The sequence below is a fragment of the Terrapene carolina genome, unplaced genomic scaffold, assembly GCF_002925995.2.
Source record: "Terrapene carolina triunguis isolate 2854851 unplaced genomic scaffold, T_m_triunguis-2.0 Scaffold85, whole genome shotgun sequence".
NCBI classification, from domain to species: Eukaryota; Metazoa; Chordata; order Testudines; family Emydidae; genus Terrapene; species Terrapene triunguis.
Window position 1 is genome coordinate 27,426,337 of NW_020664436.1, and position 13,594 is coordinate 27,439,930.

At 39.5% G+C, this 13,594-nt stretch overlaps 1 protein-coding gene across 2 annotated transcripts in view; it reads right to left on the minus strand.

The window, feature by feature from the left end:
* Positions 1–13,594, minus strand: part of KIF25 (kinesin family member 25) — a 72,402-nt gene that overhangs the window by 6,110 nt on the left and 52,698 nt on the right. For both annotated transcript variants that reach the window (XM_024205863.1, XM_024205855.1), the window contains 5 exons: positions 12,860–13,009; positions 11,491–11,667; positions 6,701–6,855; positions 3,948–4,145; positions 899–1,054 (listed from right to left, as the gene is read on the minus strand). In XM_024205863.1, coding sequence (XP_024061631.1) covers positions 899–1,054; positions 3,948–4,145; positions 6,701–6,855; positions 11,491–11,667; positions 12,860–13,009 — 836 coding nt within the window. The remainder of the gene's footprint in view (positions 1–898; positions 1,055–3,947; positions 4,146–6,700; positions 6,856–11,490; positions 11,668–12,859; positions 13,010–13,594) is intronic.

The window sequence follows — 13,594 nt, forward strand, 5'->3', positions numbered from 1 at the left end:
TAGGCCGTTTGCAAGTGTTGCACGACTTAAAGCCTAGGGCAGGGGCATGTCCCGACCCGGGCACACTTAACTAATTCTAACTAAAACTACTTTCTTTTAAACTACAGGCACTACTAACTATGAACTAACAGAGTCCAAGAGGGAAAGCTACAGCTGAGCTGGAGCAGAGCAGTTCCGAAGCACCTTTACTGGCAGCAAGAAGGAACTGAGGGTCGGGGAGTGGGCAGCGCCCCTTATACCGTGCCATGGCGGTGCCACTAGGGGCGCTCCCCTATGGATACTGCTAAGGGGAAAACTTCTGGCACCGGTGCACTTGGCAAGCACGCATGCCTATTGTGGAATGCACATGAGCAATCACTCGAAGAAGTTGTTGCAACACTTAAATGGATGCTGAAGTGTCTCCATTTACTGTTTTGGTATTGTGCATTCTGGGCAGCAAGAACAGCCATGAAATCTGCAAATTTCTTACACACATTGTATTAACAAAACCCTGGAAGAGTTAAGCTTAACTTTTACACTCACTTGATATTAAACCTTAAATTAATGAATTAAGCTTCACAATATCTTATGGAGGTAGGTCACTGTTATCAGTTACCAATTTACCAACGAGAAGCAAGACTCAAGAAAGTTAAATGACTTAAGCAAATCAGTGAGAAGAGACTCCAGAACAGAACCCCAGAGTTCTGACTCCAAGTGCCCTGCTATAGCCTCCCACACAACATTGCTCCACACCATACCCTTACAACCTTTGTTCTACCTGCTACACAACATCAATGGGAAAAGATCAACACACAAAAAGCAACAACAATTGATTATTTTCCTAACAAAATGTGAAAAAAAGTTTGGAAGAAGAAATGTAACTCAATGTTGTTACCTAGAAGGCAAAAGAAATAATCACCTATGGAGTCCTGGAGTAGGTGGGTAAGTTTGCTGTTTCTATATGGAATGTGAGAGCGCTGCTCTGCTATTGCTCCAAGTACGTCTGACAGAGCTGATAAGCTACGGTTAATGAACGAGGTCTCTCGCAGGGCTACTCCAGTCACTCCAGACATACCTAATGCAATATAAGGAAACAACAGTCAGAATAATCAAAGCTTCTTTGTCATCTTCAGGCATCTGCTAAGCTCAATGGACATAAGCTCTATGCGTGGTATATCACTTGGACCTGAAGTGTAACTTTTTTGTCTTAATAACACATTTAAAGACAAGTGATAAACATGATTTACTATCTCTCTTAGGTACTTATATGGCTCCCATTTTTGTCGTATCTGAGCACCTCATAATCTTTGATGTATTTAACTAAACTGTCTTTTGCAAAAAATATCTAATATCCATGTTCACATACATACATATTAAAAAGTCAGAATACGTTATACTGCATATTTTTTCCTGACTTCACTCCCTCACATAAAATGTGAAAATACAAGTGAAAGCCACTCGTCCTGTTCTGAATACCAAATATCCCAAATACAGGAAGAAAAAGTACTGCTAATACCATTGACAGAATTATTTTTAAGTCAATATAAATCGGACAAATACATTAATATATGAAGAAGTTACAAAGTTTTAGCCATTCAGGATTTGTTGGGGGAGAATATTGCCTTAAAAAGCACCTTTTGCCTTGAAAAATTCAAAAATATTTTATTAATTTAAACAGATAAACAAACCACACACAGGAATCACATCCCCCTCCACTGAAAGGCAGTCACCTCTGAGGTGAAATCCAGCAGCTGTTTAATAATGCACAGTAGCACTACATTGTTCAATAACACTTAGCAATATTCCTATTCTTATGAAAAGTGCTACAGAATCTTGAATGATCACAGGTGGTCTGGGACCTTGCTTTTATTTCTCATCTATACTTCTCCAGTTGTACAATATATCTTCTGTGTCCATACTTGTCAGTACTAGGGCACTGAATCAAGTGCTAATTCAGAGAGAAGACTGGAAGACAATTCAGCAGGACAGTATCCCTTAAGTCATTGGGTATTGGTTCACAATGACTCAGAAGGAAAAATGCCATCTCTTACCATTTCCTGCAGTAGGTAGCTGTCCAATGAATGTTTCTCATGGGAGAACCGAACTGGCATTAAACTGATAGGATCACAGCTCAAGATGGTATAGCAACAAGCAAAAAGACTGCATACTGGATATGAAGGTAGCTATTAATATATTTCTACAAGTATTTACCGTATGATCTTAGGTAGTAGTTTTGCATAAAGGGCTAGGGTGTCCTTTTATCTCTAGCCCAGTGTAAGAGTTGGCGCATAGTTGCACTGCCCCAGTAGTAACCCAGGAAAGGTTGCCTCTAAAGCCTGGTCTACACACAAAGTTGCACCAGTTTAACTAAATCAGTGTAACATCACAGCTTAGTTAAACCTGTTAATGTTGTTTGTAGACACTCCTAGGAGGGAGAATTCCTTCCCTACTCTTGCCATGTTCCCCGTGGGTAATAATCTGCTACCAGCACTTACCAATAGCAGATTAGTACCCTCTCCACCTTTTTCATGCCTGCAGCTGAGATATGGGGAAGTCATGTAGTGACATTGGGGATGGGGGAGAAGAGGATCTTATTCCCCTTATGCCTTTGGGCATAGGCCAAGCCCATGATCTGACTCAAAACGTTTACCTAAGTTTTTATAGCGAAGGCCACTCCAGACAGATTTATACGGAAATTTGACAAGAGTTTGCTAAGAACTAACAATCTGGCTCATAGACAACGATGTGAAAACAAACTACAATTACTCTGGATGTCCCTCAAGAGACCTATCAAGCTAAGGGGAAAAAGAACATGTCTGCATCAGACTCATGTACAATAAACACTTTAAAAATTGTTTCTCACTTAAACGTGTCCTAAATCTCAGCTTTCAAAAGATAATGTGCTAAAATCTGCTCTGAATTATACCTATGTAAATCCAGAGTAATTTTGCTGTCTTCGGATTTTCATCAGCATAGTTAAGAATAGAGTCTAGCCCACTGCATATGTTGGGCCAGATCCCCAGCTGGTGCAAATCAGCATTGCTCCATTAACTTCAATGCTGAAGTACATCATTTTACACCTGTTGAGGATCTGGCATGTTGAGTACACAGAGCATCAAATGCTTGCCCTTGTCGAACTGAGGGAACAGACACATACAGTATTGTCAATGACATGTTCACCAAAAGGTTTCTAACACCCCCAGCAAATTAAAATATATATATATATATATATATATACACACATTATGTTTTTTATAGAACAAAAGTTAACAGTCACCAGCAGAAAGAACTCTTGGCAGTAACCTAAAGAGTTCTTTCATAACACAGATTCAGTTTTCAAAACATTATTTCTGGACTGGTACATTTAGCGGTGTGGCTTTTCTTGGTAAGAAAGCTTGTCCTTTAGGAAATAATCAAGGTTTTGAAATTATTGTGTGCATGGAGGAGGAGGAAAATGCTTTGAAGGAACAATGAAAACAATATTATCTTTTCAATACACCAACTTCCTTCCAGAGTTTTTCCACAAGCAGGCAGAAAAACCCACACACAGCGGTATGCTCATGACAAATATTTAGTATATTTAAATAATGTATGCACTTTGATCATTTCTATACAAAAATAAGAACATGCTCATTTTTATACATATTTTTGCACTGTAAAAAATACAGCTTTTAAAAACACTCTGAACAAATGGAGCATGTACACCCTGCATGTCACCATGGGCCTGACTGGCCACTGAGTTGGTTTGGCTTTATGCAACCTGATCTTAATGAAGCCCCAGTGACATTAACACAGTGGTGAATCAGGCCCAATAACTTCATTTAAATTTGGATGCATGTGTCTAAATCACCTCTTATGAAGAAACACAAATACTCAGTTAATAAGCTAAATGCAATTACTATCTCCATGAGATGGAAGGCTCTATGCTCTCAATTCAAAATAGCCTTGTCATAAAAAGGTCTGCGTACCAACACATTCACTGCCCGCCAAATCCACCAGCTGTAGTTTAGTTTTGATGTGCTTCAGTTTCTCAGTAGATTCAAACTGTGCTGGAGAAGAGGCTCTGGAAGGAAAGATGAGTTTATCATCTTTCACTTGTTGAGGAAAGGTGCAGAAAAGCTCTTTACTTAGCCTTGGACTAGACTCTTCATCTGTCCATAGAGGAGCTGGATGATGGAAACAAACGAATGAGGAAAGTTTATTTTTAACATCACAAAATGGGAAGCAAAAAAATGCAACAGTGATGGGTTAACCTAGCATCTTCTGTTTCAGATCGTTTTGTGGGCTGTAATTAATGACCTAGGCAGGTTGGATTACTCAGATGCACAAATATGAAATCTTGGTCTATCTTATTTCACTGCCAATCAGGAAGGTGATACCAATTAGGTAGTAAGGCTTATTTTTTTGTTTTGTTTTATTTAATATCTCCATCACTACATTCAACTCCACATTTGTACAGCAGGTAGGATACTACTGAGAATGTGCAGAAAAAGTCATGTTTGCAATTGACGGTTGCCTGGCAGTCCCTTGATTCCTAGGATGGAGTGGGACTCTATCTTTAAAAGCCTTGAGCTCTGCAGCCCATTTCTAATGCTGCTGGTCCTTCAGCTACTGCTGCTCTGGCCAGAATTGTTTCTCTTGTTTCTGTTGTCCCACCCTTTGCTGCAATTCCCTCTGGAATCTTTGGAACTCCTCTTTTCTCCATCTCTGCCTAATGAGCCACAAGCAACTTTAACAGTACCCCTACTTGTTCAGGTAGGTCACCTATTAATTATTATTATTTATGTGTATTATCATAGTGCCTAGCAGCCCTAGTCAAGGGTCCTGTTGTGTCAGGTGCTGTATAAACACAGAACAAAAGATAGTCCCTGGCCCAAAGAGGTTAGTAGTCCTGGCCTTGGTTCTGCAGCCACAGTTGGAGGAACCCAGACCTTGCAAGTCATCTGGTGCCTTAGCATTCTGGGACCTGATCTGTGCTTTGGGGGACAGACAGATTCTTTGCTACTGGTCCTTCAGTGCTAGCTTCACTTCTGACATTTTGGCTAAGTGAGCATCTCTCCTCCAGGCAGTAAGATTCTGCGCAAAAGTCTTTTCACTGGGCAGTTTAGCTTTGACTTTCTTCTCCAGTGTCTTGCTTTATTCTTTCCTCGCCTTCTAGGCTGGAGTGGAGTAGCAACCTACCCATGACAGCATATGTCAGAGACAGAGCAGCTGTGTTGGCTTACATAAAAAAGAATGCTTCAGATGAGAAAGCATGAAAGTAAAATTTCTTTTTCCTCCTTACTATAGGGCAAGGAACCAAAACAACCCTCTCCCCAAACACACAACAAAAGTTATTGACACCAAATCCTAAAGCTCTGGCTTTAAGTCCCATTTCCAAAGCCTAACTACCACTCCTTAGCTTTCTGATTTGATCTACTATTTATTTCTTCAGTGCCTACCATTTGGCAATTTGCTGCACCTAGGCCTTAAGCAAGGCGTGTCTCTTATTACAGAGGCAGACCACACTGTCACAATTCCACTTTGAGGTCACATTTTGTAGTGCTTCTTTACCTACTGTAATGCTCATTCAGCTATCGTAACTCTTATTCTGTGATCCTGAAACTTGAGAGTCCTCCATCCATCAACATATGGCAGAAATTCCTATTTGGCCTTGCTGTGAGGCTTAAAGAAGGGTAGTGCAGTAATTGACATAGCGTATCAGCTAATGAATGACTGAAGGAAGCCTGGACTAAACAAGATGGCTGGCGAGTTAAAATGGCTGCATTTTGTAATGTCTGCCTGATTGACAAAGATCTGGAGCTGGATAGATCTAACATCTGGACTGGTAGAGGTGCAGCATCCGAAGTAGCTGTGTCTTTTGGCAGGGGCTGAAGGTAAACGAGGGCACCATTTGTTCTGTTTTGCTAATATTCTCTGTTTAATTTCCGATAGAGATCTGGAGAAAAAAGTTTTAAATACTTTCCACTTCCTAAAACCATATTGTTGTTGCAGGGTATGAAGGAGACAGACCACAGTGCTACAAATGGAGAGTCTAATTACAACATGAGCAAAAGGAAGAAAAGAAAACAAAGTTAACCCCACAAGAGCCAGAACTGCTCCTAATGCAACAGACTGCCAAACCTATATGTGACACTGAAAACAAGAAGGGACACAACTATAATATAAAAATACAGGTTTTTCCATACTTGATAAGATCATTGGTTTGTCTACTCTGGCAGGGACCAACTGAAAACCTCCTTAACACACCTAGCTAGTTGTGTAATGTAGTATGTAAAGAGAAAATCCCTTCTGCCCCAGTAGTGATCATATGCCCTGAAGCTTAAACTTTGTTCTAGCCCTGATCTGAGCATATATAACTAAATAATTCCTTGTAAAATTATCCAGCTACACTATTTGATTCTATGCCTGTTAGCCAGTTAGAGAAAACTACTAATAATACAACATAGACTGCTTCACACTGCATGCCCATAAGTACGACAGCAGTGTGTAAAAATCATCACACAATGTTAGAAGTGTTAAGAAAACATCTCAAACACAGCAACATTAAGAGGTGTTCAGAAAAGCAGCTAAAAGGTTAAATAGAAAAGAACAGGGGGTTTAAAGAGTGTAGCAAGAGACAGTCAGAAGAGAGAAAAGAGCAATAAGAAAATCCCTCAACCCAGACACTGCATTTCTGACACAAATGGCTCTAGATATATTTTAGCACTATCCTACTTACCAAAGCTATCTGCAGAGACAGCCTTCATGGTTATGGTCAATGTCACTACCAGATGAGAGCGAGAAGAATGAGCATGCACCAGTGTTGGATGTTTGACCCTTAGCTGCAGACCTTTATCAACTAGCTGTAAGAATTCTACAGCATTTTCAACAGTCCTGGCAAAACAGAATAGTGTTAGTTGACAGTAAAGGTGACATTAAAAATGTGGCAACTTGAACATGAATTGATAATTTCCTCTTATGCCCCTCCCAGTTCCAATCCTGTCTCCAAAATGCTCCCCTTGTCTCCTTTGCTAACTCTTAACGCCATATGTTGCTGCCCTGCAGAATCTTTCAACTAGGGTATGTTCCATTTCAGCCCAAGATGAAGCTGTGCCTCATACTGAATATGCTGGCACAATGCACGGTTAACCCATGGAACTCATTGCTAGGGGTTGTTGTGAAGGCCAAAACTATAAAACTGGGTTCAAAAAAAGAATTAGATAAATTCATGGAGGACAGGTCCATCAATGGCTATTAGTCAAGATGGTCAGGGATATAACCCCACGCACTATGTGTCCCTAAGCCTCTGACTGCCAGGAGTTGGGCCTGGATGACAGGGGATGGATCACTCAAAAACTGCCCTGTTCTGTTCATTCCTTCTGTAGCATCTGGCACCAGCCAGGGTCGGAAGGCAGGACAGGGGGCTAGATGGACCATTGATCTGACCCAGTATAGCCATTCTTATGCTCTTAAGTAGCCTGGACACCTTGTATCTAAAGTATACAGCCCCCACCAACATAACACCGGAACACCTCAGAATATTTAATGCATGTGTCCTCACAACACCCCTGAGAGGTAGGGAAATATTATCATCCCCATTTTACAGATTGGGAACTGAGATACAGAGAGGCTAAGTGACTTGCCCAGTCACACAGGAAGTCTGGGTCAGAGCAGGGAATTGCACCTAATTCTTGGGAAAAGTTCAGTACTGTTGTCCACTGAACATGGCTCCTAGCTCAGGTATCCTCTTAACTGAAGTAAAAAGTCTAGGGATCACTAAGATTGACATGAAGAATGGAGACATGGATTTGAGAAACTCAGGAGGAGGATTCACCAGAGTGGGAGACACAAATGTGGGGCATTTTTTAACTGGTGGTAGGTTGGCCAACTTGATTGACATGTGGAACCTGAAAAGAAGGAGTAGAAAAAGATTTTCCCTAAGAGGAGTCTAACTAAATGAACTGTATCATATTGTAAATATTACACTTGCACATGGATAGGTTTTCAGGGACCAGCTGCCACAGAGAGAGGCCATGCTGTAGTTAGGCTGAAAATTCGGCCCTGGATATTGTCTAATACCAACTTACACATACAAGAAGGAAGAACATGAGGTTTGCCTGATTCAGTTGGATGTACATGTTAACAGGAAAACTTCCACTGTATTCTATTTAATGTATGGAGAAGCCAATGAGACTCAGTGGGCCAGTACATTTTAGATGAAATATTATCACAAATGAGGATGTGTTTTTATTCAAAACGCCATGTGTTTGCTTAGACTCCAGACAGCAGGGGTGGCCTTCCTCAACGGTTTTCTTGAGTTGTTTGGGTTTGTTTTTCATTGTTAACCTTTTTCGCATAATTATTAATATAGTCTGTTTATGGATTTGACTTTTTTGCTGCTTTTATTGTAATCAAGATATAAATACTGAATACTTATTGATTGATTTAGATAAACATTTTCCAGAAGTGCTTATCCAAACCTCTAAGCACCTTTGCCATGTATTGAAAATTAAAGAAATAAATATAGGAGTCACCCCAAGAACAAAGGAAGAACAAAGGAAACCCATTCCAGCCACAGTTTCCAACCCCAATGGCACAAATCCCAGCCTGCAGTGCACCTTCCCCTCCCCAAAAGCCAGGGAAAAGAGATGGGTTAACAACTAGCCAGGCAGAACTCCCTTGATCAAGTAGGCATAGTGGCTATTTTTCAAGCATAAATTAAAGCCAGATTTGAGTCATTGGGATTCCACAGTCAGAAGATGCCTGGACGGTGCAGTGAATTTGAGTCAGAGAGATGGGCAATGGCAGAGGGTGCAACTGATAGCCCGATGTGCTGGGATGAGCTGTGTGGGCTGCCTCACTTGGGAGGAGGAAGTCCAAGAACTCAGAAGTGAGGAAGAAAGAGCTGGACTGGGAGCAAGAGTGTTTCCAGAGTGCTCCTAAAAGCATAGATGAATCTGAGCCCCAATTAGCCTTACTCCACTCCCTGCTTCTCTTTTCAGGAGTATAGAGTACAGATGAGGGTGCATTAATATGCCTGGAAATCAAATTTAACTCAAAGACTTTTGTATTCAGTGATCTGAAATTTAATTTTACTAGGATGAACCCTAAAAGTTTTGTGTTTAGCTGTAAATAAGTAAGAAGAAAAATAATCGTTCCTAGATTACTACAGTGACTGTAATTCCACAGAGAGGAAAATTACAAATCCTAGATTCTGGAAAAAGCAATTTTACAGTTTCTATGTGGGTTCCAATTTTGTATGAACAGTTCAATGGACAGAAAACATGTCAGTAAATACAAATAACTGCAGAGAAAGAATTATGTCTTTTCAACCCTCCAGAATATTGGCTGTAATCTATCAAGGTTTTCTGGCAATAATATAAAACCACATAAACAAATCTCAAGTGGTTGCTTATGTTACTAAAACCCACAAGATAAAAATACTGCTGTCAATTATTTCCATTGAGAGTGCAGTTTGTTTTAATCCATGGAGGAAAAAGCTACTTCTTGCTCTGACTTCCAATTCCCACTGAAGTAGCATAGAACAGCCTTTGACAGGCATTATGATTAGAGATGTGTGAAAAAAAAATCATGTTTCCACCAGCAACAGAACATTTTATGGTTTCGTGCTGAATTGTTCAGTATGATGGACAGTTTTCAGAAAAGAAAATTAGTGTTTGCTCTCACAAGCCTCTTCTTGTTCTTGTCCTCAAAAAGACACCTACAGAATGATTTGCCCAAAGAACTTTTTGCTCAGTGTGTCACACCAGGTCCTTTGGGAATCCTCTAACACAGTGGTTCTCAAACTGTGGGTTGTGCCCCCATTTTAATGGTGTTTAATGCCAGGGCTGGCATTAGACTTGCTAGGGCCCAGGGCTGAAGCCAAAACCCGAGGGCTTCAGCCCGGGGTGACGGGGCTCAGGTTACAGGCCTCTTGCCTGGGGCTGAAGCCCTTTGGTTTTGGCCCCCCACGCGTGGGGTGGCAGAACTTGGGCAGGCTCAGGCCCCCCCTCCTGAGGTCATGTAGTAATTTTTGTTGTCAGAAGGGGATCATGCTGCAATTAAATTTGAGAACCCCTGCTTCTAACATTTTGTTGGGGTAGGAATGAAATGGCCAACACCTTCCTTCTACCTGCTAATGTCATCTTGCAAGTGCCACGACTGCTGCCTGTCACCTCTAACTCTTCCCCATTTTTAATTGTGCTGTTCCAGCAGTCTGCAATAAGTTTGTTTAAGACAGGATAGTGGTCTTCCCTTGTTAGGACATGATTTTTATCATCTACATTGTGTAGATAGCAACAGAGAGTCCTGTGGCACCTTTAAGACTGACAGATGTATTGGAGCATAAGCTTTCGTGGGTGAATGCCCACTTCGTCGGACTGTGTAGATAGGAGCCTTATGGGGAAAAAAAAGGAAATATTTTACATAGGCTGTGTGCACTGGACATGTATCTATAGTGGGCTTGATTCTCATTTACACCAGTCTGGTAGTGTAGCTGCAGATTATGCCCACTTTAAGGCCCTGCTACACAGTCAGAACAGCTGTAAAGGAGAATCAAAGCTGTAAAGGAGAACCATTGTACATATGTGCTGTAGAAAAAGGTTTATCTAAAAATATAAAGAACAGAAACTAGAAAGGATGGCTTAGCAATCTATACCTTTGGTTTGAACAACCTAGCCTCTCTGGGACCCCAGGTTTAAATTCCAGCAGCGTCAACACCGCCTTAATCTTTCTAAACGAGATAAGCAGAGTGCTAAAATACGTACGATGGGTAAGTATTCTGGGTGACCACTTATAAAATGAAATCCTCTCTCTTGTGTGTGGATATTAAGAACTTACGACATTTTTCTTAAGAGTAGGGTTTGCTCTGGTGTGTTTGAATGTAATTCCCTTCCTTGCCCTTATGGAAAAGTCTCACAGACTTTAACAGGAATTAAACCAACAGGGTTCTATAGAAGTTACTCCAAAATCCCACAAAATTTAATACAGAGTACTATTCTTTCTTTAAGTATTTTCAATGATCCTATTTCATAAAATTCTACACAATGATCTAAAAAATCTACAAAAAGGTTATCATTTTCTATAAAGTTCTATTGGACTTTTTCACAGTGTTCCCACTTTTCGCAATGTGCTAAGAACTGCTTTGCCACTGCCATCCCTGCGATACAGCTGACTGCATTTCAAAGCTGCCGTACGTAGGGTACATACAATTGTTATAACACATTGTGGGAGGGAAGGTAGTGTATAAATATAAAACAATATTAATTGTATTATTATTATTACTGCAGAATATTCAAATTGAGACTGGAAGCCAAGTGTGACCTAATTAGTTGAATTCTTAGTGAAATATTAACAGTAAATGGAATCATCCAGGGCTTTTATATGTACTGGGGAAGGAATGTATGCTTAGAAATACTCATCAGTGCCAACAATTATGTCTCCATGCCTTGTAGCTGACACATACTGTAACAACTTTTTTCTGTATCATGATCTTGCAATAATGGTTTACTTATTGTGCTGTGTACTCACTCATAGGTAAGCAACGGCACATCGCTCTTGCCTTCCTTGGTTGTGACAACGTCACGTTTAACGCCGAATACTCTTCCACAGCTGTCTTTGGCCAGAAGATCAAAAATTTCATTATTATACACTTCTACAACAGAAACCTCAACCCAATGACTTCCTGATGGCTTTTCTGAAATAAGCCTGAAAAGAATTACAGAAAAGAAAATGAAACAAAGCTAAAATGGCTGAAATCAAATCCTAAGTAAACCATCCTTAAGAAACAGTTGCATCTCAGAGCTGATTATAGTCTGATGAAAGTACTTATCAAACAACCACAATCATGAGAGTATGTTGCCTTCCACGTTAATGTAAAGGTTGAAGAACAAGAATGTATGCACTTAAATTATAGAGTAAATACGTCACAGGGAGAAAATTACCTTGTTTTGGCTGCATTTAAACCCTATACTATCTGTTCCTGGACTGTGGGTGATTCTAATGTCTTATTACTATTGTGACCACAATAACTCCTGGGATATGCCAAAGGATTTAAAACTCTCCAATTTCTAAGACCTAAAGAGCAGAATCTGTGTGGGAAGTGTAGGGTTGTGAAAGTCCACTATTGTTGAGAGGATGGGGAAAAATGCACAAGACACTGGGGCTAAAATAAACCCAGAGAATTTATAAATTAAGCCCTTGTCTACACAGGACAATTTTCCCCATTAAACACTCTAATATAAAAGTGGCCTTTTTTGTTGTAGTTTAGTTTAAACCCCTTCCCAAGCAACATAAGCTAAGCCAAGAAAATAGCACTCGTGTATCAGAATATGTGTGTCCACACAGGGAATTATATCAGTATAACTATATTGGGTTTAATTCACACCTTAGGTTATATCGAAGTAAGTTATCCCATGTAGATAAGGCCTAAGTGGAAAATAAATATCCATGATCAAATATTGTTCAAGTTCCAGAAAAAAATCTCACTCTCCTCCCTTATTTTAATGACTACAATATGCAAACCAATAAGTTACCTCGTAAAATGTTAGAGGTGGGTTAAGAAAGAGTGTAGAATGAAAATTTAGATTCAAACTTAACTTTGGATTTGCTACCAAAGCCACTATAATTAAGTGTTAATCATCTTGAAAAGTTAAATCTGAACAGCAAGAATATCATGTGCTGAAGAACAGCTCTGTGTAAGATCAAAAGTCTGTCTTTTTTACCAACCAAAGTTGGTCCAATAAAAGACATTATCTCACCCACCTTGTCTTGCTAATATCCTGGGACAAACACAGCTACAACAATACTGCAAACAATGTGCATTTTTTCCCTTTTGCATACAACTGTAATGTAAAAACTGGCACTCAAACGTTATTCCCATTCCCCTGGTCAGCAATACCTGAAGACTTCTTCTGTGGCTCTAGGAATAATTCCTAGCTCTAGTTCATCTTCTATTGAAAGAGTGACATCATCCTCAGATTGCGGTCCCAACATTGTATACGTCTTCCCACTCCCTGTTTGTCCATAAGCCATAATACACACATTGTATCTGAAAATCAAAAGGACCTTGTTTTCTTATGCCAGTTTTTTAACAAATGTATTTGGTATTTAAATGGTTAAACCAAGAAGTATTTGGAAAAATATCATTGCTTATTTTAAAATATTTAATTTTAAAACATAATATAATATAATAGTAATAATAATAATAATACATATTTCCATATGGCCTTTTTGTAGATCTGAAAACTTTTTGCTAAACTAAATTAAGTAACCCTCACAATATCCCTGAGGTGGATATTTTTTTTTTAAACGGATGGGAAAACTAAGCCATAAAATTAACAGCTGGTATACATACAAATTTGCAACAAAATACCAAAAGGTGTAAATTAATACTAAATGCAATTCTGTTTGTGGACCTTTATTTCATAATAAAAGTGGCTAAAGTTGATTTACTTAAAATAGTCCGTTTGTTACATATCTTGCCTAACGCCATTCCCCCCTCCCCCCCCCCACAAAAAAAAAAAACAAAAAAAAAAAAAAAAAAAAACAACAACCACCCCAACCACCAAAAAAAAAAAAAAAAAAAAAAAAAACCAAGAGTGTCCACATACAGATTTGGACTGAAATAACTAAA